General features: G+C 38.1%; 1 protein-coding gene across 1 annotated transcript in view; it reads left to right on the forward strand.

Moving 5' to 3' along the window:
* The first annotated feature begins 892 nt into the window (after positions 1 to 892).
* tmx3b (thioredoxin related transmembrane protein 3b) overlaps positions 893 to 24,768 on the forward strand; it is a 44,280-nt gene continuing 20,404 nt past the window's right edge. The window contains exons 1-10 of the mRNA XM_015021879.1: positions 893 to 1,001; positions 1,241 to 1,298; positions 2,332 to 2,371; positions 3,845 to 3,968; positions 4,112 to 4,157; positions 9,480 to 9,560; positions 9,997 to 10,096; positions 10,257 to 10,334; positions 11,091 to 11,157; positions 20,525 to 20,623. Of these exons, the coding sequence (XP_014877365.1) occupies positions 908 to 1,001; positions 1,241 to 1,298; positions 2,332 to 2,371; positions 3,845 to 3,968; positions 4,112 to 4,157; positions 9,480 to 9,560; positions 9,997 to 10,096; positions 10,257 to 10,334; positions 11,091 to 11,157; positions 20,525 to 20,623 (787 nt within the window). The 5' untranslated portion in view covers positions 893 to 907. The remainder of the gene's footprint in view (positions 1,002 to 1,240; positions 1,299 to 2,331; positions 2,372 to 3,844; positions 3,969 to 4,111; positions 4,158 to 9,479; positions 9,561 to 9,996; positions 10,097 to 10,256; positions 10,335 to 11,090; positions 11,158 to 20,524; positions 20,624 to 24,768) is intronic.

Below are 24,768 nucleotides of genomic sequence, written 5' to 3' on the forward strand. Positions count from 1 at the left end.
AGCACACCCCAAAACTACAATGACATTCATGTTTGCCTTTGTCTGTATTAGTACATTGCTAAATTGCAAACAAACAAACAAACAAACAAACAAACAAACAAACAAACAAACAAACAAACAAACAAACAAACAAACAAACAAGAAACAGTGCACTAGAGCAAGAAAAGTAAATTATTATATAAAAAAGATAAAGATAAACATGCAATATGTTAACATGAATAAAAAATAAATAAATGACTTGGATATCCACAGTTCAGCGATCATTTTCTATCTTAATATTATTTAATATTTGAGGAATGAGAAATGTAACCAAAGTCAGAAAGTTAAAAGGGTACAACAACAACAACAACAACAACAACAACAACAACAACAACAACAACAACAAATACTAAAAGGACAATTAAATACAGTTTAGCTAGCTATGTAACAAACTAATAAAAATACTAGCCAATGGAATTTCCACATTATATTACCACTAGTCCAAAAGTTTTTTTCTTAAGTTAGATAAATTCAGTACAAAAATTATATATATTATATATAACTGACAACAGATGCTCTATTGCAAATATATTATTAACATTTCATTAAATATACATAACAGTAAAGAAATGAAAATACAGAAATACTGAAGGAGTCATGAATAAAAAACATATTTAAAAACAAATGATCAGTTAATATAAAAATAAAGATTCCAATTATAAACATTACTCATAATGGTATTCTATATTAAAACTAAAGTAAAATTTACACAGTATACGTGCTGTTCTTCTAATGTTTTATTCATTATCCACAATGATATTTTTCAACAAAAAACAAAACAAAACAAACAAACAAAACCAAACAAAAAAAATCCTGGAAAAAAAAAATCCTGACGTAAAGCTTTTTGGACTGCTGCGTAAATCTGCGCATGCGCATCGACCACAGCGTTAGCAGCAGCATTTCCTGCTTGCTCTTTCTACTTAAAGCAATGGCAAAAGTCAGGGCTTCCGTGATTTGTGGAGGTACGTTTACTTTCTTGCCTTTTGCACCCCCAACAGTTTAACACATACACTTTCATGTCCGGCGTTTAGAACGACGTCTGAAGCGGCTGCTATATTAACTTTGGCCCAGACTGAGGCACAGTTAGCCTGGGAGGGCGACAGTAGCTTTAGCTGGTGATGCTTCAGTCATTAGGGGCTCATAGTTGCAGGTTGTCTCTAATTTAAACATGCCAATTTTTTTCTGTCTTTCACTGTTGCAGTTCTGGCAGCTTTCTTGAGCTCAGCGGTGTTTGCTTTTGTTGAAGATCTCGATGAAACGTAAGTGATGCTTTTCTAAATGAAATTTCCAGCTACAATGTCTGATTGAAGCTTGACCATGTAATAATGCAACTTCCTGAGTTTACAAACATGCTTTGTAAAACCATGTTTGTATGCATGGTTGGACAGTGATTGTTTAAGGTGTTAACACCTGAAAACGCGATACTTGTTAATGTAATGCATGACTTATATTGGCATTTTGGAAATTGGAATGCAAAATTTCTCTACATATTTTTCATTTAAATCGTACAAAAACAATTTTTTTCTTTTGTAAGCTTATTAAATAAAACCTTAAAAGTTTAAGGTTTTATTTCTATATTCTTGATTCGGTGTTTGCATGAGCCAGTTACCGGTATCAAGATGCATCATAGTTTGAAAAAAAAGTATAATTTCAAAACTACAAAGATCCATAGCGCTCCCACAGTTTAAAGTCCTTTAAATGAGAAGTAAGAGAAAGTAGCCAACCAGCATAGCCACAGATTTCTGCAGCTGTGTGGAGTTTGGAGTAATGTAGCAGTCCCCTCTGCCCCATCTGCTGCTGCCAGTTCAAAAGACCCACTATGCGTTTCTGTTGGTTATGAAAGAGAAATGTGACTGTTTGGGAATCCCTCAGCTTACAAAATATACTAAAAGTTGTATGAGAAAACTAAAGCAATCACCTTTTCCCTCATTTATTAAGGTAGCAATACAGAGCAGAACAGCAAGACAGTAAAATATGCCGCATTGCAAATCTGCAATGCGACATGCATCTTTTATTTGAAAGATGTTTATCTGATAAACATAACAAAAAGAAATGTTTCCACATTTAAAACTAATAATCCATGAAAAGTTGCTTAATAAACAGTAGGAAAAATGACAGGTTCCAAGTTTTTAAATGAAGATAATTAGATTATGTTATAAATCTATATTTTCTTTTAAATACTTGTCTTGACACCACACACAGTATATCACTCAAATAGAGTTTTTTGGTGTCTTTAAATATCTGCTGAATCAGTATAACTTTGTTTTTTTTTCTTCTAATTTTCTGTGATAGATTTAAAGACACCAGGGCAAATGACATCTGGCTGGTTGACGTGAGTCTGACATTTAACACACATGCAAACACAAAGTGATTCACTGAATCCATTGAAGTGTGGTTAACTTTGGGTTGAGCACGCCGCTGCCCGGATCATCTCTTGTGGATGTGGTGGCTGCTGGGGAGGGTGTGCGCGCGCCGTCCTCTGTGTTGGTGATTAGTTAAGAAGTCAAGCATGCGGAGAAAAGCCCAGGGGGATTGGAGAGCTGTGGTGTTTGGGTCTGGGTCAAATCAGTGGCAAACGTGCCTTACCAGCTAGTTTGGTCTCCAGGAATAACTTCTGTTATTAGGGTTATTGGAACATTAGTGTTTGCGTAAGCTGTTGCAACGTGGGAAATATAAAACGTATAACACTGACCAGAGGCCCTAACCTGTATTTGAAGTTTTAGGGATGTATTCATTAGTTTTGAATCCAATATCTAAAGATTCAACACCAGCGTTAAACTAATGAAGTTAGCAGCAAAATAGTACAATGCTTTGAGAAAGTGTTTGCCCCATTGCACATGTCTTCTGGTTTTGCCTTTATGCTACACTTAAGTGTTTAATATCATAAAACTGATTTTTGCTTTCAAAGATAGCATGAGTAAATATAAAAAGTGGTTTTCAAAGCCATTTTCTATGTATTAGAGGGGACAAAAACAAAGTCAATCCTTTCCCGCCTTCATTTACTAAACCATGAATTAACTATGTTTAGTTGGCAGACTGAGTTCAGCTTCACTAAGCACACCCAGGCCTGCTTGCTGCAAGTCCTGCAGAATCAAGAAATCCTTTAAACGTAACATATCTGACCGATTAATACAGTATTAACTGTTCTTAAGTGGCTTAAAGTTTCTGTTTAGTCTTGCAAAACCATTATTATGGCTTTTATACTTGAATAAAACACAATTGCAGCGATGTCCACAATTGGATAAAACACAGAACGATGTTGAGCCTTCCTCGGAGGGGGTGGCCTATCAAAATGACTCCTAGAACACATCCACGACTATCAGGAGGTTACAAAACCCCAAAAGCAAAATCTAAAGCACAGCAGGCCTTACTTGCCTCCACTGCTCATAATTCTACAACAAAACAGAGACTGGACAGAAACTCCATATGAGAGTTTCAGGGTGAAAGCAGAAAGGCTTGTCCCACTTTTCCTAAAAGCATCTTGAATTTTTGGAAAAACTTCTGTGGGCTTATGAAACAAAAGTTTTTGGAATCAAACCAAATAAATCACTTGCAAACACATTATGCTATATCTCAACATCAATTATGCCCCTCTGACTTTAATAATGCATGTCTTAATAGACTGTACAATAACACCACAAACAACCTGTAGACACACGGGGCGTTTTTAGTCATTAGAAATGAATGAATCAGGACAATGAGGTGTGAACAGTGGCGCTTTAGATTTTTCTTTTGTATTTGAGAGTTGCAGCGTGAAATGCTTTTGTTTTCAGAGAGATAACTTTCCTCTTGTTCTATCTTCCAGTTCTACGCTCCGTGGTGCGGTTACTGCAAAAAACTCGAGCCGGTATGGTACGACGTGGGAGCAGAGCTGAAGAGATCGGGGTCACCGGTGCGTGTTGGGAAGATGGATGCCACTGCATACTCAGGTGAGTAAATCATTTTATAAATTACATTTAAGTAGATAAATATCCTTGCGAGACTAAATCAGATGGCTACCTCAAGATTTAAAAAGACAGTGGTCTAACTATTGTTTCTGGTGTAATGCGAGTGTTATTTTTATGAATTGCAGGAATGGCTTCAGAGTTTGGTGTTCGAGGCTATCCGACAATAAAGCTGTAAGTGTTTACCTTTGATTTTCTGGAAAATACTCACAGGGCTACTAGTGACAAGCATTACATGCAAAAATACTATTTAAAAGTTCCCATAATGCATCTGTTTTTGAAAAACTTTGCACACATCAGTTGTGCAGGGCTTGTTAAAAAAGATGCAGTAATTGTGGCCAATTTCCAATCCAGCTTTATCTATGAAGCATTTCAAAACATAATGCAGGACCAACTTCTAAAATAATATAACATATGCATCATTACAATTATAATCAGATTCTCTGTAGCATTTATTTATTATTAAGATTGTATTAAACAGACTTGAGCATTAATGTTAAACACAATCTAAATGAAGTAGTTTTCAGGTTGTCATTGAGCAGCATGTCACACCTTCCTACTGTTCTGTTCATTGCAGACAAACTACAGGATAACTAGTAGATATGTTCAGGTTCTTGAGTTGTTTCTTAATGGCCAAGGTGTCTGTGCATCCTTAAAAAGTCTTAAATTTATGCTTCAAACAAGTCGAGCAAACTCAAGTCATTCTGGCATCTCTTTAGAATGACTTTAACTTTTAGAAAGAATATGATGCAGTAAGTTTTATGCTTTTTAAACTGACTTTTTGAAACCTTGTTATGCCTTTATACCAAAATTACTCATACTTAAGTTGTTGTAACTAACTGATGTTACTTTGATCAACTGTTGATTGGCAGGACAAATACCAAAATACTGTCATTTCTTTCTGTCAGTTTAAAACCTTTATATGCTCAACATGCAGTTATGATGTTATTCTCCTCCATTTTTGTTCCTTAACCTTTTTCTAATTTGTGTCATTATTAGAATCGTGTGTTGGCTCTGTTTATGCCTCGTCCCCTGAGAGCCAACCAGTGGGGATACCCTAAGATAACTAACCATATTCAGGAGGGGAAAATGTGTTGTTGTGTTTTCCTGGAGGCATAACTAAATGACAGGCTCTGTTCACACATTTTGCACTTGAATTTGATTACGTTTGGCTCTCCCAGATGCTGTCAGTTATATGTTAGAATATCTAATGCTCGGTTTTATTTTTCCAGCATTATTTACAGATATGCTCCATAATCCCTGGCTTCCTGTTGGTGCCATTTTCACTGATCCCGTCTGTTCTGAGAAACGATTTCTTGAATGACAAGTGACGTCTTCCCCATTAAATCTCTGGCTCTATGTAGACGCCAGCTGCGTAACGGCAGAGCGCATGTTGACATGAGAATAAATGATCAGGGTCTCCTCCATGTGTTTGAAGCTGGGCCATTTATCAGTGGCTCTGCCATAATGGGCTTCCCATTTGGTTTCATCAGGTTCATTTGGGAAAGTGCCACAGGATCACGGCGGGGCTCTTGACATTAAACCTAGCAAGTGATGAAACAGGCATCGAATCGCACGAGATGCCTCCCTTGATGAGAGGAGACTTGATTTAGAGGCTGTTTGCCCCTGAGCTCATTAGGCCCTGTGGGCTGATGAAACCTTCGTGATCCTTAATGTGCTCTGCTTGGAACGGGAGATAATTAGGACAAAGGTTATTTTGTTTTTATTTTCTTTTTTGGTGCTATATTTTAGACTAACCTGACTTTTGATGTGTATGTTTTTTTTTTGTAGTAAGCCTGATTGGGACAATACTGACAACTGAAGCTGGATTTACTTAAGATGAATATTCATCAGGTTCTATGTTGATCATTTAAGTTCAAGTTATAATTCAAGACAACTTTGTGTCTAATAAACTGCACACAACACATCACTATAACATTTGCAAATAAATCCCCAGAGCTATGACATGTTAAAAAAATTTACATTCTGCATCAATATTTTGCTTTCTTTCCTTCTGTTTAGCATGAACTATATTTTTTTGTTATTCACATTGCTCTTTGTTTATTGCAGAAGAGCCTTCTGCAATACATTAAGATTCACATTAAGATTCTCCTTACGTAGAAAATTAAAGTTGCTTTCGAAGTGAAAGCAGCACAACTGGATTTGTGCGTAGATTTACAGATGCGTTCATGCTTGGTTTAACATTTTTTTATGTGACCCAGATGAGAAGATGTAAGGGGCGAGGCCTGCGGCTTACAAAATGTTCAGATATAATACACACTATCGTATTCACTTTTGATGACTGTGGCTTTAAATGGACAGCATTGTAAAGCTGATCAGGCAATAAAATCCCAATTGGCTTGTTGAATATTTAACGTTACATTCTGGTGTAGTTTTTTTTTTATTTATTTTATTTATTTTTTGCTCCAATGTGTAGGTAAAACATCTGGTCAAATACCAGGTCTACATGGAGCTGCATTGCTGTGTGTGCATGAGTCATGGGTGTGAAGAGGTGGGGGTGTTCTTTTCTGCCGCACATTTAAGCCCCGAATACCAGCTGAGCCTTACTGAAATTCTGTGGTACGTCAGAGTACTGATGCTGACTCTGTGCAGGCCCTAATGGCCTCTACCAGCATGGGCGGTTGGCATTATCACACCAACATGTTAATGAGGTCATTGGGTTTCAATGGCCTCCAGAGTCTCTCAGTGCCACGCTGCACCTTTGGGATCTGTCTGAAAGTGAGAGCCATGGCATTAACAGGCAGCTGACGAATCTGCAGCAACAGTTTTATGAATGTGGGAGGAATGTGTCAGGGTTTTTTATTCTTTATTGAATCTCATGCATAAAGTATTAGCCCTACTTTGTAAGTCTGTGTGTGTTACTCTAAAGCCTAAGTTGTATTAGGACATTTTATTCCGTTAAGCCACCAAGAATCTGAAATGCTGTCTAAATGCATCATTTTAAGCCTTCATGTAAAGGGTGGCCTAGCATAAATTTGTATTAATGTGCAGCCAAGATGTTATTTGCAAATTACTTATCAGTTTATGACCAAATCACATCAGGTTACTGTCTTTTTGTTGTATACATAGCACCATATTACAGAATAAGAACATTTCTCTGGGATGTACAACAGATTAGTGTTGATACCTCCCACAAATGGATGAAACCAAAAAATAGATGAAATGTAAAATTATAGTTTCACAAAGGAATATGTTACTAACCAGAATTGGACAATTTTTCCACTTGGTGGGATCTAACCACGAGAGGCGGAAATTTCTGCAACTTTCTGTATTTAGTGGAAACATTAAATACAGAAATGTAGGTTTCATGAAAAGTATGTTTATTACCTGTTTAATGGTTGATATTTTGAAAAGGTATTTGCAGTCTGACAACTGAGCATCAATGGAATGCATATTATAATTTATTGATGTTAAAAATAAAGTTGGAGGACGAAGGAAAAAACAGTTTTAAAGCTTTTAAGATCATTTTCTAAAACATGCTGAGACATGTCTGCTGTTCATTCAGGCTCTGTGTGAGAACAAGACTTTAAGGTGAGAACAGGAAGGGTGAAAAGTATTGTAAAGTTGTATTCTTATGAGCTTTCCACCTATGCATTTTATTGAAAATGCAGAAACCGGCAATGATTATTGAAAATTGTAGAGTTAAGGCAAAACTCTTATTGTTTGAGGAATACACTCACATAACACAGTTTTAACAATGTTACCTGGTAACTTTAGTAATTTCTAATAGGTGATGCCAACTCATAAATTGATAATTTGATTAATAAATTTGTGTCAGTTTAGTTTGACACTCTTGTTACTATGAAACTTGAGGATTTTTCCAGAAGGTTCTCAAATAAAAATTCAAAGCTGGCCGTTAATACGGATGTCTTTCTTGCATGCTTGTCCTGTCGACTCAGCCATTGCATAATACGTCCATTTCCCTTTCCTTCAGAAAGTCTTGGGTTCCTCTTGCATTATGTTCTGGGTCACTGTCCATTTGTGTCTGGCTGTGAAGTGTCACCCAAACAGTTTTGGAGCATTTGCCTGAGTTGGAGCAGATGGTTCATCCCTGAACAGCCAAGAATTAATCTGTCGTCTTCTGTCTTTTTAAAGAAAGTGTCTTGTGACCCGTTGTAACAGGAAGCCGTGTCTGTCTGTCTGATGTCTCATGCTGAAAGTGGATTAAATGAGTTTGTCTGAAACCTTTTAGCTGAGGAATATGTTGACATTTATCATATTTGTCTGAAAAATGCTGTTTTAGATCGAGTTTGAGTTATTAGAATGTTATTGTGGGTTTTTAATTTGATATCAATAACTATTTTTCTCCTTACCTTTTATGTTGTACATTTTTTTTTCTCTGGGATAATTACCCGGATACCCCTTAGTGAGTTTTCATCACTTAGCTGGATGTTGTGAGGTGTTTTTTCTTTTGTTTTTGTTTTTTTCATGGAGATGATGCCTTCATTATCTACTGTTGGTTTCTTTAATGTTGCTGAACTCATCAGTTTTCAGTGTAACAGCTAGTTAATTTGGCCACTGTTAATGGGCTCGCCGTCTCTTTGATGGGTTTGTTTTAAGTTTTGGACCCAACTCTCTAATATCATGGCAGCCTTTATTTCCAAGTACCTCTTAAATTTGGAATATGAAATAGCTCAAATTAAAGTGATGGATTTTGACCGTCTGATGGATTTGTGATGAGCTCCTACCAGGAATAGGAGTGATTTCAGGATTTTTCAGACACTGATGAGTATAGACAAAGAAAGTTGGAGAATTGAACATATGTCTTTCTAGACTGTCTAAATGTTCTTTCCTTTCTTTCTTCCTCTCTCCCTCTCTCTGTCCTTCCTTTCCATCTTCCTGGCTCATTTTTCTTCTCCTTTCCTCACACCCTCACATCCTTAACTTCCTTCTTGCTTCATTGTGCCTCTGCTTCTGTCTCTCCATCCTGGCTTCTAACTGTCCATCTCTCTTTCCTCCATTCCTTATTTTTGTCTGCCTTTCTTCTGTCCTTGCTTTATTCCTTCTATTTTTATTTCTTCCTTTCTAACTTCTATTTTTTCCTTCTTTCCTTGTCTTTTAATCTGTCCTTCCTTACCTGTGTCCCACCGTTACTCCTTTCTTGTTGTCCTTTTTTATGTGGTCCCTTTTGTCTTTCATTTAATTCCTCTTTGTGTTATTCTTTTGTTCCTCAACAGTTACAGTTGCTTGAACCAAAAGTGAAGCTTTCCTGCAGTGGAAATACCTGTCATGAAAATTTAATTAATAGATCTTTTTTTTTTTTTTTTTGCATGATCATAAATTATTTAAAAGTCTTGGCTTTGAAATGTGTAGACGTTGGGTTTAGATAACAGCTAAAAGAGCTTTATAAGGATTCATGTGTGACAGTATGACTTTGTCTACATTACATCAGTATTACCTCCTAAAACTTGCTTCCAGTCATGTGAAAACCATAAACGGCTTTTCACCCCTGCTTTGTCTCTCTTTGTCATGCAGGTTAAAGGGCGACCTTGCCTACAGCTACAAGGGACCCAGAACAAAAGACGATATTGTGGAGTTTGCCAACAGGGTGGCGGGGTGAGTCTCGGACCGAAACAATATGACATGCAGCTAAGAACTCAGCAGAACTTCCCCCTTTATTTTCCAAGTGCCACATGCTGTGCTAATGAAAGCTCATCCAAGCCTGCTTATCAACACCGAACACAGTTGTTTCATAGCTCAGCGGATGCCTCTGATGCTCCACTTTAAGCCACTGCATAAAGCGAGCCCGACAGATTTTCTCCTCCTTCAGGGGAAATCAAACTCCATCCATGACAGAGGGGATGATCAAAAGCTTGGCCCCAGCTTGAGAGAGGGAAACGTTTTTTTCCTCTTAGCAAACCTCCACTAGGTGGAGCCATCAGTGTATAAATCAACAGCTTGACTTCCCTGAAAGTGCATGTTTTCGCTGTCTCCATTTGAGGTAACGACCCATCCAAATAAATCATATTTTGTGGGTGTTTTTTTCCTCCAGACCAGCCGTCCGGGCTCTTCCTAGCAAGCAGATGTTTGAACACATGTTGAAGAGACACGATGTTCTTTTTGTGTACGTCGGTGCAGAGTCTCCTTTGAAAGTAAGCACCACCCATGAAATGAGACGTTGTTTTTGTTCCAAGCCTTTTCAGAACAGACGGTGCTGAAAATGTAGACTGGATAAATAAAAATCACACTCATCTTGTTCCTTTATTACCGTTGAAAACAGTTAAAAGCTGATTTCTTTTTTTCTGTTTGCAGGAGAAGTACAATGATGCGGCGTCTGAACTTATTGTTTATACTTACTTCTTCTCAGCTTCAGAGGAAGCTTTGCCTGAGGTAAATCATTTGTTTGTGTATTTTCAGTTCAGTGAAAGGACCTTTGATACAATTTTGTTAGTGCTTTTCCTATGCTTCCTATAATTCTCTGCCAAAATCAGAATTTTCAGGCAAGCTTTTTAAAGATTGTGATCGTCCATAAAACTGCAATCGGTGCATCCTACTATATGAAGAGGAAAACTACCATGTTCATCATCCTGAACACACCACTACAACATTAAGACTTCAACATTACATTAAGACATAGTCCAATTTAAAGCTTATTTATGTGTCAGAATTGCTCAGTATTTACAAAGTTTTTAATTCAGGGGGACAGAAAGGAAATGTAAGCCACACTTTTCAAACTTTACAGTTTATCATGTTGCTCTACTTTCTGTTGGTGTAAAACATGAAATCCCAAATAAATATCCTGAAGTTTGCAGCTGTAACATGACAAAAGGTGAAAAAGTTCCATGTGTATAAATGTCTAAAACTGTATGCACTTCACATATGCACAGAAAGTCTCACAGAAATTCTGAACTATCCCTTTAAAAGTGCTGTGAAAAGGCAGGTCTTTTGGTAAATGTAACAAAACGAGATGACGTAAACCTCATAAATTGCTCCGTGCTTTCTTTTAAATCATATTCTTTGACTTTTATTGTTTCCTGTAGTGTTTATGTTGCAGTTATTATGATTTATACAGTTGTAGTCAAATCAGCTTCAAGGGATCTTTTAATGACAACGAAGTCACACCGGGTTTTGTTTTTTCCCCAACAGTCCGTGTCTTTGTCAGAGCTGCCCGCAGTCGTCGTCTTCAAGGATGGATCCCACTTTACTTATGATGGTAGGTATCTTGTTACTCTGGTCTTTGTCTAACACATTCTCCCTTGTCTTGTACTTTTCTTTCCCGCTGTTGTTCTATCATTTCCCTCACCGCACAAGCTTATGGTGTGCCCGGCTCATCATAAACCAGCCTGGGCTCTGCCCTCTATTATAGCCGTGTGGTTAGGCCAGGGATGTCACGGTGGTTTGTCTCTGGGCGGACTTGCATAGTGGGCCTCGCTGTTGGGGCCTGTTCTGAGTGGGCGTTGGAGACCGCGGTTTCAGAAAAAGAAACAAGCACCATGCTTGTTCGCTGTCTACACAGTTAAATAAAGCTGAGAACTGAACCGACACTGAAGCAACGACAAAATCCGAGCTGAACGGTTTGATTTCTCACAGACGGGCTTCCTAGGTAGTCATAAATTTTCTGGAAAACTGTGGAGTTTGATCCCAGGTGTGGATATCAGTGGAAAAATACAGTAGAGAGTGGAAAATATGTGCATTTAGAGACCTTATATTCCATCCATTCTAAGCTTCAAAGAAGTAGTTTAGGATAATCATGCTTAGTTTGGATAAGTAAACTAAAAATAAGATTCACTTCTATTAGTCAAATTGATTCCATTTAATAATGACTTGTATTGAACAGTGACACTTTAACATTTATTCCTATTAATGTTAAAGTTTGTTAGCAAATTAAAACAACATTAAACTGACAGATCTCTCTCGTGGAAATAGGAAAAAGGAAAATAGTTTATGAGACACGGGTACCAATCAGTTTTTCAGAGTTGGAACACCGTACTGTGGTCCAGGTCTTGGGTCACCTAACAGCAAACTGGACTGGGTCTCAGCTCAGCCCACAGGGAATCTCAGCACACAGCTGCTGTTTGACCCAAAGGCCGTTCTGCTTGCAAGATATAGCCGCTCGCTCTTCTGGCCCAGATCATTGGATGGTTTCCCACTTTGGATAACGCTGGAGCCAAATAAGAGATGAAAAAACAAACTATTTAAGAAGTTGCTGAGTAATGTCGATCATTTTGAGGTTTTGAGGGAAAGTGAGAAAACGTGTCATTACAAAAATCTATCTACGGGAACAAAAAGGAGACGATACATAAAACTCTCTTCACAACTGAGTTCTCACGAGTTAATCAGGATTTGTCTGGTGTTCCCTCTGGATTCTGCATGTTTCTCTGTTTTACTTTTTATTTTTCTGAGTCATCTTTCAATCCGCTCTTGGGATCAGACAGCCAAGGATGGAAATTAGTCACCTGTGGCTTTGTTGTATTAAACAGCCAATAGGAAAAATATATTTTGTTACAACCTTGAAAAAGAGGAAACATGTAAGTAACTGCTTTTTCCGAGTCCAGCTTAGAAATAGACAGTGTCAGTAAGATTTTTGAATGTTTAAGTTGATCAAATAAATCATTCAGATACTTTGACATGCATTACATTCAGTCAGTTACATTCTTTGGGCTTATTAAATAAGCAAGGTCATGAAAATATGAATTGAAGATGCCATTGGCAAGAGATAAAAGATTGTGATCACTAACTGGAAGAGTAATGAAAAGAAGTATTTGTAGAGGACAGCTCAATGTGTTTGAAAGGTCAAATCTGAAGTGGACTCGGTCGCTACAGATTATGATTTCATGTGACCTTTCCTCCTTACTCTGTTCGTTTTCTTCTTCAAATCTGGATTCTGTACAAATATCTTCTAAAAATCATTGCTTACTTGGTTTTAAAATTCAAAAGTCAGCTAAAAGGAATGGAAAACTTCAGATTTAAATCTTAAGTATGGCAAAATGTGTAAGAACCATTCACAGATGTTAAGAGGAGCTGGGATTATTATAATGCTTAAGGGATTCACTGATCCCTAAGGAGATACCAGTTTCTGAAAAAATATTAAATTAAAACCTATTCATATACATATTTTTTTATTCTTAACCCTTTAAAGATTTGCATGGTTCCTTTGTGACATTCGTTGATGTGCTGGTCAGTCTTTTAAAGATAAATATTCTTACAAAAGGAAACATCCAGAAGATGAAAAATGTTTGCTCTCAAATATATTACACACACATTCATACAATAATCTAACATTATCAGTGACACACACTACAAGACACACACACTAGCTCTTGTTAAAAGGAATGTAGTTTCAAAAATGGCATTTTCAGTGCTTCCTAATGGGACATTTCTCTCAACACAGAAATGTCTGCTATTGTGTAGGTTTAAGGTTTGATTGATTGCAGTTTGAGAAATTCAAGCTGTATGTATCCAACAAAGCCAAACTAGCTTGAAAATAAAGAAACAAACATTACAAAATGTATTTAGAAACTCTTCCGATTTACGCTTTTCACCGCAGCAGTGTGAGTTTACCATGTTGCTTCATTATGCGTTGAACATCAACGCCGGATTCAACCTCGACGGGCAGCCTGAAGCGGAAGTGAAGAGCGTCGAGGCACAGTGCCAGTACGAACGGCCCCCAGTAGTGGCTGTTGGGAAGGTTGGGTACACGCCGCACGGCCCTCAGTAAAAAATCCATCTGCGTTGGGGTCTTGTAGCCCACACCCAACTGCTCCACCTGAGCGCTGCAGAACACGGGCTTGGTGCTCCAGAACCGCAGGAGCAGAGGCTCGCCGCAGCAGACGTTGACCACAAAAACGGCACTCTCAGGAGAGTCCTCCGGGACCCGGATGCAGAGGATGCGCGTGTCTGGCATCGCCATGGATGCGGCGGATTAAACCTGTCAAAGATGGAGCAGCCAAACTGGATGATAAAACGACCCACTGCGTGCTTCTCTTCTCCTCTGTTCTAATCTCTGAAAGTAAAAACACTTTTATTATCGAACATCACGGCTGCAGCTCGTTAAGCAGTCAATGACAGCAGAGAGAAATCCTTCCACTCCTCTCGTCCACTTCCAAGTCCTTGTTTTTGTTTCCTCTTCTGTAGCTCCACAGCATCTGTTTGTCTGCTTTGCTTTATTTCTCAGGCTTGTCTCGCTTAAATTGCTCTGACTTGATCCTTCATAAGAGAACTGATCCTAAATCATGTGATGTGGTTTTCTGTATCCCTCACTTTGCATGACTTTCTGTCAGAAAGTGTTTTATCAAATGTAATTTGGCTGAACTTCCGTGACGCGTTTGCATAGCTGTCCAGTTTTATTTCAGGCAGTGTGGATGTTGCATTGAAAAAGTTTTCCCACCTTTGAGACTTGCACATTTCTTTCAAACTGTGAACTGGGTGGAAATATGTGATATATGGTTTTTAAAAATTGTACAAGTAAAAATCTGAAGGTTGTAGTCTGCATACTGATTCCCTCTTACTCTGTTACCCCTAAATTAAATGCAGTACCACCAGTTCCTTTCAGAAGTAAGAAACATCACAGCATTAATCCATCCATCATCCGAAAATTTACTTCGATAAATCTGCTAAAACTGAGAGGCTGATCAAGGAGAGTATTGATTAGAAAAGCTGCCAATATGGCTACTGTAATCCGAGCTTTACGCAAGACTTGCAAGAAGGGAACTCCTTAATTAAGTCATAAGACGACCTAAAGTTTTTACAAACTTCTTTGTTTTGAGGTCACCTAGCTATTACTCACTTTGATACACAGTGAAGGATCGTGATGTGGGGATGCTCGTCTTCAGCAAGGACAGGGAAGCTGGTCCAGGTTGATGGGAATATACATACAGTTAAATACTGGACAATCAGAACAAATCTTCAAAAGGTCAAATATCATCTGAACTCTGACTGTAACACTAGAAACACAGTGAAACATGGCAGGAGCAGCATCATGCTGTGGGTCTGCCACAGACGTGAGTTGGACCTAAATAAAAGGAGGAAAAGAAGTTTATGTTTAAAATGCAGAACAGTTGAAGGGATATGAACTGTTTGGCACAGCACTGAGTGGCTTTCATGCTCATCTTTTCATGAGCTGCATTGTTGTTTTGTTTTTTTTATCTCCTGGCTTTAGAGGCTGGCTCTTCCTAGGAGGATATGCAAACAATGTCTTCCCCTGGCAGTTCTATTTTTTTTTTTTTTTTTTTTTTTTTTTTTTTTTAGATTTTGAGTTAGTTCAGATTCAAAAACGCTTATTAGGAATTCACTGCTGCACCTCGGTGCTCTTACTGTGCAGGTCTGTGTTGTTTTAAAGAAGAGTTCCCACTGTGCAGAGACACGCTGCCCAAAAGCCAGCCCTCACTTTGTGTAACGTGATATTTGACACAGTGTTGTTTTAGCTTTGATTGCCGTTGCTGCACACTTCCCAAAACAGCAGCATCCCGCTTTTGAAGAACGCCATTAAAATATAGTCCGGCACTGAGCCTCATGCATATTTAACAACTAAAATCCTCAGTGCCGTGCTGCTGTGCTGGTGTAAGCTGTTACTGTGCTGCAGGCTCTCAGTAGTGTTGATCATTATGTGCGTGTGGATGAAGACACTGACCGACATGGTCTGTTTTATACGAAGACAGAAAAACATTATCTTTAGGATAGAAGTTGTTTTTGTCATTGCTTCTTTCACAAGATTGCCATATTCCAAGGGTTCCAACTCAGTCTGGAAAGTTTTGGAATCTGATTTCAGTACTTTTCAGGTTTGAATTGGTACAAAAGAAAACAAGCATTGAAAAACTTGTTTTTCCACATTGTACGTTTTCTTTGTGTGAATGTTGTGCTATTTCTTCTACCTTTTTTCTTTAATCGCTCTTCCTTTTTGCCGTTTTGTTTCATCCCATGTGTCTTTCCTTAAGTCTTTTTTTCACTTTCTTGTGTCCTATTTTTTTCATTCTTTCTTGCTTTTGTCCTTTATTTTGTCCTATATTTCATCCTTCCCCTCATCCTTCCTTTTGTTCTTTCTTTGCTCCACATGTGAAATCTGCCAACTGTTCTTATGCAGGACTGAAAACCCTGGAAATTCTAGTCTGGAATTTTTTTTACATGGAAAATGTGTTTTACAACCCCAATTTACCCTTTTTACTACTCTCAGTTGCATCAGTGCTTTCTTCTAATCTGCATCAGTGGTTAATGGTTTGATGGTGTTGCACCTTTTAAGGAAATGTTCATGGATGTGGCTGCCATGAGGTAGAACTTGTTTCACGGCTGCTGATTGGGTTCATTTAAAGTAGAGACTGAATAACGAGTCATAAAAATGACACTGTTTAGATAAGCTAGACACAGGCAGTGTTTACCTCGGATTATTTGAATAGGGCCAGCGTGCTGAAGTACAAGCTAACAGATAACATTTTTACCTTTGCTTCTGTTTCTCTAGTTTAAATTAGGCTTAATGTGAATGAGTCAGTCCTTGTAAACAACAATGTTAAAATGCTACAGTGTTCTACGATTACAGTAAAAATGGAAAAAGCATTTAAAAATCCTTGCTTTCCTTCACTTAATGCTACAGATGACAACTGGTAAGAGTTCAGTTTTTTTTTATGCAGCTGACTGGTCATAGCTTACATATCACCCTCCACGTTTATTTGCATCTCTGGTAAAAGACATGATGTCACATAAATTCATTTTCTGCCTGATTTGAATGGCAGTTCTGCAGTATTTAATAGATTACGGCTGTGTGGAGGACAGTATCTAAGCAATATTGTTTCACAGTGCTCCACTTACAGTTTAACAGCCAACCAGACTGCGACAGATTCTTTGTATATCAAACCTCAACAACATGAGAGCCGGTGCTCTCCTATGCGGTGTTTACGCGCATGTTCACCATTTCAACACAGTTTGTGGAACTGTGTGAATTATTACTGTAATGGTCCAGTTATAAAGTTAATTATTCTCACCCTGAAATGTTGGATTATTGAACTGATAACCATCAGACCACTTGATCTCATAGTGAACTGAAAGGTGGCACTTAGTCTCAGCCTTTCCAGCCTGAGACTAAGTATTAAATCCATAACCATTAAGTTATAAATTATGATGCTGGGTTGTGAAATGTGTATGAAGTATTACAAAACAAACACAGGTCAACTTTTTTTATTATGAGGGGGAAAAAAAAAGGAAAATTTATTAAGGTGGTGTAACACAAAAGTAGCTCACCAGGTTTTGACACGGCATAACCCCATGAATTTCACACTATTGATTCCATCAGACAATCACTATTCACAACAGGAGCAACATGGAAAAAGCGACACACATTCTGTAAAGATGAGACAATAGTTGCTGTTTCAAAAAATAACTTTCAATTCAAGCATACATGGCATTTTATGAAACAGTTAGTTTCTCTCTTCCGGTTGTCCATATTCGTGGCTTTCGAAGAACCCGACTTCCGTAGACTGGGCCGTTTGACACATAAATGCAAACATTTTACAAGGACTTGCATAAATAACCAATGCTTAGCCTGGTGGGGACACAAGGAAAGCCTGGTGGCCCGCCAGGCTTATAATACACTGGGGGAAACCCTGAAACAGATTCACAGTGTATTTGGTGGGATGGAGGTTTCTACTCTTGATGTTTGATCTGAATTTTAGAATCTGGTGAAGACCAGATAATTTATTCATTAAATGCTATAATTAAGAGATTGTAGGATTAAAATAGCCTTTCATTAGAAGCTATAACTGTTTAGTTAATCTATAGCATTACCTTGAAATCTCATGGTAATCCCTCTAATAGTTGGTGTCGTTTTTTATTCTCAGTCTTCTTATCCATCAGGTCTTGAGCGTCAGATCTCATTTCCTGCTCTCATTGTAATGTGTCTTAGTGCTTTATGGATGCGTGTCACATTATCTTATTCTCTGTAACGGAAGAAATCTTTCCTTTTTTACACTTTATGTTCAACCGTCTGTCTTTTCATCCTCATCAACCTCCTGTCTCTGTTAAAGTTCTCTTTGATGAAGCTACCTTCCCTCCTCTGCTTTTCTCCACTGTCATTCTGTTTCTTTCTATTTGCATAGACTCCCAGGTCTTTTCTACCATTAACCTTCATCCTTGAAATGTGTCAGCGCTCCCTCCTACCTCAGCTCCAAATTCCTGACACCAGATCATCCCCTCTCCACCCACTGTCTGTTTTTATTCCCCTTCCTGCCCCTCATTTCTCCATGTTGTCTCCCCACTGTGCGAACTCTTGGCTGACGGGCTCCTGTAGGGCAGCATGAAATTTCTGAGCCTCATGCCCTGAGAAGAGAGCGACTCTAATTTGATTCAAGGTGAAGCAAGTTGAGTCGTGTACAAGAGCTTCATCAGATGGTACAACCTTAAAAAGAACGCGGCCCCAAGCCCCCCACCTTCTTTTCTCGATTCGCTCTCGCTCTGTTGCTTCTGGGGAAAAGTTGGGCAGCTGCATGCTGTCTATAAAGCCAAAGCATCTGTGGGAAGAAGTCTTTGGAATGTCTACCAGATCGACTGACTCAGCAGGCTTTTACAGCAACACTCCATTGCCTTCGCATAGCAGCAAGGCTCTGGGAGAAATGCATTCTAATGTAACTGTACGGCACAGCCTTGCGCATTTAAAAGCGGGTTCAAGGGTTTTAAGTTGTCATGTTCGGTATTGTGCCCTCGGCTCCTTTGAGGCCCTGCAGCATGAGAATCATGTTAAAAATCATCAGTGTTCCTGTAGTTACTTAAGTGGCAGCGTAAAGGTCAGGATAACTTATTAACATGTCATATTAAGGTTCCGGCTACATTTGACAGTAATTATGTGCATCCTTTTGCTTTTCTCAGCTTTTTTAGTTTCTAAAATGCCTCACTGATCGTGTTCTATAACCCACATACTGCCTCCAGATGTTTGTCTAGAAATATTATGTTTTCTTTTCTTTTTGTACATGACATGCATAAGATACAATGCCTTGCAAAAAAATATTGTCTTTGACTTTATATCCTTTGAATTATTTTCACATTTGGTGACATTTTGTCAGGTCATGACTGCAAAGCTTGCTATACTTTGAGATTTTACACGACGGACTATTACAAAGTAGCACATAGAAGAAAAAGAATGACATCAGATTTTTTAAGAGTTTTACAAGTAGAAATAAGATAAGTGTGGCATCCATTTGTATTCAGCAGCCCTGACTCAGAATTTTGTAGAACCATCTTCTGTTACGATTACAGCTTCAAGTCTTAGAAAATTGCACTATCATCTTTTCACATCTAGCGACAAAGACTTTCTTCTTTCAGGAAATGTTCAAGCTCATTGAGACTGTTCAGGTTTTGCCACATATTCTGAATTGTATTCAGGTGGGGACTCTGATTGGATCATTCAAATTATTCTATTGTGTGTGGATATATAGATGTATGTTTAGGGTTGTGAACCTCCACTACTCAAGTCTTTTGCAGGATCTGACTTTTTTCCAGGATTGCCCTGTATTTTGGAATTATATTCCACAGAAAAATCAGGGACTAGATGCATCTGCAGAAACTGAACTGTAGATAGCTGTAAATTTTTAGTATGAAAGATGCTAATGAAGACGGGTGCGAAATTTACCTGGAGAGAAAAAAATAGATTTATGACAACTTGGGTTTGTTGTAATCAATTTTGCCTTAACAAGATTCAGCTGTTATATAGCACTCACATGTCTTACTCATATTGCACACCACTAAACAATAGCTTTCTTGTTCCCTCTTTTTCTTCAAGATTAAATTTGCAATGTAAACAACTAATATTTGTTACTTTAATACTCATAATCCACATGAGCTGTGGATCTCTGTCATTCCTCCAAAACTAAAAAAATATTATAACCGTAGTTGAACTATATTTTATTTAGGGGCATCAGAGTATAACAAGAGCTGAAGACTCAACACATTTTGGCTTTTTAAAAACAGTTGAAAACTGTCATTTTCTTCACACTTCACAATTATGAACTGCTTTATGTTGGTCTTCCATATACAAATAATATTTCCACTTTGTTGGCTGTCAAAGTGGTTTGTTTACTTGCCCATAGTAGTGCATGCATTAAAAATAGTATGAAATAGTTTTTTCTTCCTTGCTTTTTGTGATTGACAAGCAGAACTGATGAGAGAATCGGGGCAGAATGGAAAATATTAATGCCAAATGGATAATTTAGTATTTTTGACAACCATTTATTTGATAAATAAAACATGTTTTGTTCATTCTAGATAACTGTTGACAATCCACCCCGAGTAAAATATTCTCAACCCTGTTATTTTGTTTATCTGTTCACTTGTCATCTATCCGTCTAAAGTGCCGTTTATGACCCAGACCACTTCAGACTCCTCTGATCTTTGTTTACGTGCCCCGTGTCTGTGAATGCTCAGACAGTGTCTCGCTCTTTACCCCCCCAAAGAGGTTACATGTTGTAAACATTGTGATCTTCTGACAGTCCAGCCATCAATACTTTGCTATGCTTTGCTTTTGATATCGACAGGTTGTGCGGTGAATCTCAATAAGCTGCTCTGTCCCTTTGTGTCTGAAAGATTCCCCCGCTGTATGTTTGCAGAGTATGAGGACGGCAGCCTGTCGTCGTGGGTGAACAGGGAGCGCTTCCAGGGTTACCTTCATATTGACGGCTTTACCTTGTATGAGCTTGGAGAAACAGGTAGCGTATTCCACTTGCAGACTTATTTCATTTTCATCTTTTTTGATCTAAATAATGTTATTTTGCAGCAAAGAATATTGTTCCTTAACATCCACATGTAACTTTTCAAGAGATTTTCCAGCATAACCCCCAATTAAAAAAAAAAAAATGTCACTGTTATACACATAAATGTAGCAAATTGTAACATTTACAGAGTTAAATTTGAGATGTGTAGCGGCCATCCAGTTCTGTTTTATCACATACATTTGTGACTTTTAGTGATATATATGATTTACAATTTTTCAGATTTGGTTAAGTATTTGTCAGAAAATTTTCATAATTTTTATTTTAAGTTTTTTAACAATAATTCTGCATATATGTTTGAATTTATAGTTAGTTTTCTGTAATCCATAGAGGATTAATTAGAAAATAAAGGCTCAAATTAGGGCTGGACAATATTGTTTGAAAATAAAATCTACAATTTTCTCATACCAAATCTGATTTCTGATTTTAATTAAAAAAAATAAAAAATTCTTGCTTCCCTTTCTGAAAAAGACATGACATAAGACAGAAAATATTTCCCAAAACTGCATTTTATTACAATCATCCCTTTGGTGAATTGATTTGAATTTGAAGTCCAAATAAATGTACATCTGTAGAAAAACACTTATCACCCTACCCAAGGCCTAGCATCTTATTTGACAACACTCTGAACAATGGAAATACAAGTGGATGGATGAAAAAATAAATCCAGTTATTCCAAAAATTAATCTTAAACAATCGCACACCCTTAGCTCAAATATATGGTATAGATCCCGAGCCACTCTTTATGCTGGAAGTAACAACAATTCAAGAAAACTAAAATAACTGGCAATTTTAAAAGTTCAAACACCAAATATACTTCAATATGCATTAATACGCACAGTGGAAATCATTTTAGCGCTATGGTAGAAGCCAGCATCAGCAGTCATCCTTGTCTCCTTTCTTGGTGCCCAGAGCCAAGGAGCATATGAGAACTTCTTCCTGGAAATATACTTTAGTTATATTTTGACAATGTTTCTTTACCAGATGAAACGGAGCTCAAATTTTTTACAGACTCATTTTAATGCTTTATATTTTGCGCTGTAGCTGTGGTTTTTATTCTTTTATTTTGTTCTTTCATGCATGTAGCTCTTCTTTAATCTTTACAACCAAAGACGCTGGTAAACATTTCTAAACTGCATAAACACAAGCATAAATTAAGCTTGTCAGCAAAACGTTGTTATATAAAGAACGCCCTAATGTTTGACAGCCTCGCCCTCAAACGTGTCGCTTGCCATAGGGCAGCTTTAAAATTAAAAGTCAAACATCTTCTATCAGAAGCTTGTTCAGCTTCAATTGTACTCATGGAGCTATTTTTTGCTCAGTCTTTATGCCCTCCAGAAACAGCCAGATTTGTTATTCTTGTTCAAAAACCCCTTTCCTTGTAAAGGTAATTTAAGCTCAAATGTGAAATGCAAACTGCCTCTTAAACAGCGGTACATTGATACTCTGTGCAGTGCTTCTCTAATTTTAGACGCAGTATTTTCTTCCTTTATGGGCTTTATTCTTACAGCATTAGACCAGCTGTGGTTTGCTGGGTAAGTGGCTGGGTTCCAACAAGGTGTGCAGTTTAATGCATGGATTTTCTATATGTTCACGTTTCCTAAGGCAAGAGAGTTAACCCTGATGTTGTCCCTAAATTACTTACTGGTGCAAAAATGTTGGAATAATCTGTACACTTCTCCACTTGGCTTTCATTCCTTTACATTTTACTTCCATTAAACTGAAATTTCTCAGACTTTGTAAGCTCTTTTCTTTATTTTAACGGCACACAATTTCATACTGAAAATATCCAGTACAGCATTGTCAACCTAAGTGGAACTAGGAGTGCAGTGCAATGTTTTGTTGGGCAACTTTTAAGTGACACCCAAACAAAACAGAGTGAACTCCCAGCTGTCTTTATGCTCTGATATTTGGAGAGATTAAGGTTTCTCACGCAGCTACAGAAAGAAAGGTTGAGCGACCATGTCATGGTGTGCATTTTTCAACAGCAGTAAGCCACACAGCTCGCTCTGCACTTAGCTGAATTGCTCACCTAAAACAACTTCAAACTAAATGTAAGCATCTCAGAAATGGAAGAAAAATCAACTTATGTCCAAATGCAGCAGGTTGTAGAATCCAATCAGACGATGTAGCATACAGTTCACTCCCTGAAGGGGCTTCTCCACTGGAGTGGCTTTGACCGGTTCTGACCCAGTCCAAATTCATCTCCATTTGGTTGCTTTACACGGTTCTTCCCCGTTTTCATATTTATTTCAGGAGTAGTACAAGCCGTGCCAGACAGCAGACTGAATTCAATGATTGTCTTATTTATGTCACTGCAAACTCCATACAACATTTCAACCACAAAAGTGGGCTGGCAGACATGTTGTCTACTGCCATAAAGCTGCACAACGTGGAGAAGCATAATTATGAATTTAATCTTGAGCACCGCCATGAGCACACGTGTCAACGTTTGGAGTGGAATGACCGTGTTTCGCTGCCCTGCAAACAGGATGACAGTCAGAAACAAAACGGCGAGAAACTGCATCTCTAGTCGGCGGTCTGTTGGACGGAGCAGTCAGAACTACATCATATTAATTAGTTGTGATGTGCAGTTATTTCTTTGTTTTGAATTTTTCTTTTTAAATAAAGTTCATGTGTGGATTTTGCTTTACATATATTGACCTCATTACCTAAGTCTAAGACCTTGAGGTTCTCCATTGCCGAGTGTTGCTGCAAACCTCATTAGAATGTCGACCAAAGCTGCGGCGCGCTACCCGCCGCCCAAATTCCTGCCTTAATTCACGCTCACAATACAGAGGAACAAACTGTACCGTTTTGGCTGTGATTAATCACCTTTGGTAGAACCAAACCAGACATTAACCAGTTAGAAGGAGACATGATAATGGAGAAGTGGTTTAAGTCTGGAGACACGGGATTGCCACTGGTTGCGGGATCTCATCTCCATTTCTCTCTGCATTGGGATTTCCTCCAGTGTTGAAAATTCTTGTTATTCCATCATGGAGAAAACACAGTCCCACTTCCTCCATCATAAGCAGTTGGTAAAGAAAAATTTGGCAAGTTATTTATGGGTGTAACCCCTGTACGCAACTCTGTTTGACCTACACATGTGGCGCCATTTTGAAGAGAGAATAAACAGGCTTTTCAGTGGTAAAAGGTTAATTACGTAGAAGCATTGTAACAACAAAATCGGCCAAAACACAAACCTTACTATTGTACTTCTCTCTGTGTAAGTGAATACTGTTTGATTCTATTTAGGCTACTTCAAGTTGCTTTCTTTCTCCTTTAAGCCAGACTTCCTGCTTTTTAAACCTTAGCAATAATGCCTTAATTGGATAAACAATGTGTGACTGTTCAAAAATTTGCAGTTTTGATTCATGTGAAGGCTTGAAGGAAGTAAAAAAAAAAAAAGTTGGCAGAAGCCCTGTTGCTGGAGTCTTTTCAACCGAATATCACATTTCATGGACTGCAGCTCAGTGGAGCTGCTGGGATGACATTTTATGCTTAAAAAAATCCCCCCCTCCATCCCACACATCATAAGTCATACTGACACAGAACTCTGTACCCACATCTAAATACTGGCCTGACCCAAAAAAATCAATGAGGAGCCTGAAACTGTAATTTAGGGTTATTTAACTGTGAGGATTTAAAGGACAGAGAGGCAGACAGGGAGATGAATTGGGTGCATATTGAAAGCAGAATATGTTTGGCGATATTAAAAAGCACTTCTCCTTTTATGTCGTCGTGCACTGGGATATTGGAAGGTTATTCTTCAGAAGCGGAGACAACCACAATAACGGCACAGGAGAACCAGAAAACATTTGTCATCTTCCACGAACCAATCTTTGTGTCCTCTCGTTTTTCTACATCCATCACATGGATATCACGCTCGCTGCATATTTATACTGGATTTAAGGCGCAAACTGTTGGTCTTCAGCTGGGTAAACAATACAGTCATTAAACCAGTGGATTATAAAACTGAGCTGGCTATAGTTTCTGAAAATGCTCTGGCAAATTTACAGAAAAACGATGTGAGGTCTCAGATGGATGCATTAAATTAGATTCCGTCGCCAAGCGGCTCT

This window comes from Poecilia latipinna, unplaced genomic scaffold (genome assembly GCF_001443285.1).
Source record: "Poecilia latipinna isolate Pla-1442-1.1 unplaced genomic scaffold, P_latipinna-1.0 Scaffold2886, whole genome shotgun sequence".
Classification (NCBI taxonomy): Eukaryota; Metazoa; Chordata; class Actinopteri; order Cyprinodontiformes; family Poeciliidae; genus Poecilia; species Poecilia latipinna.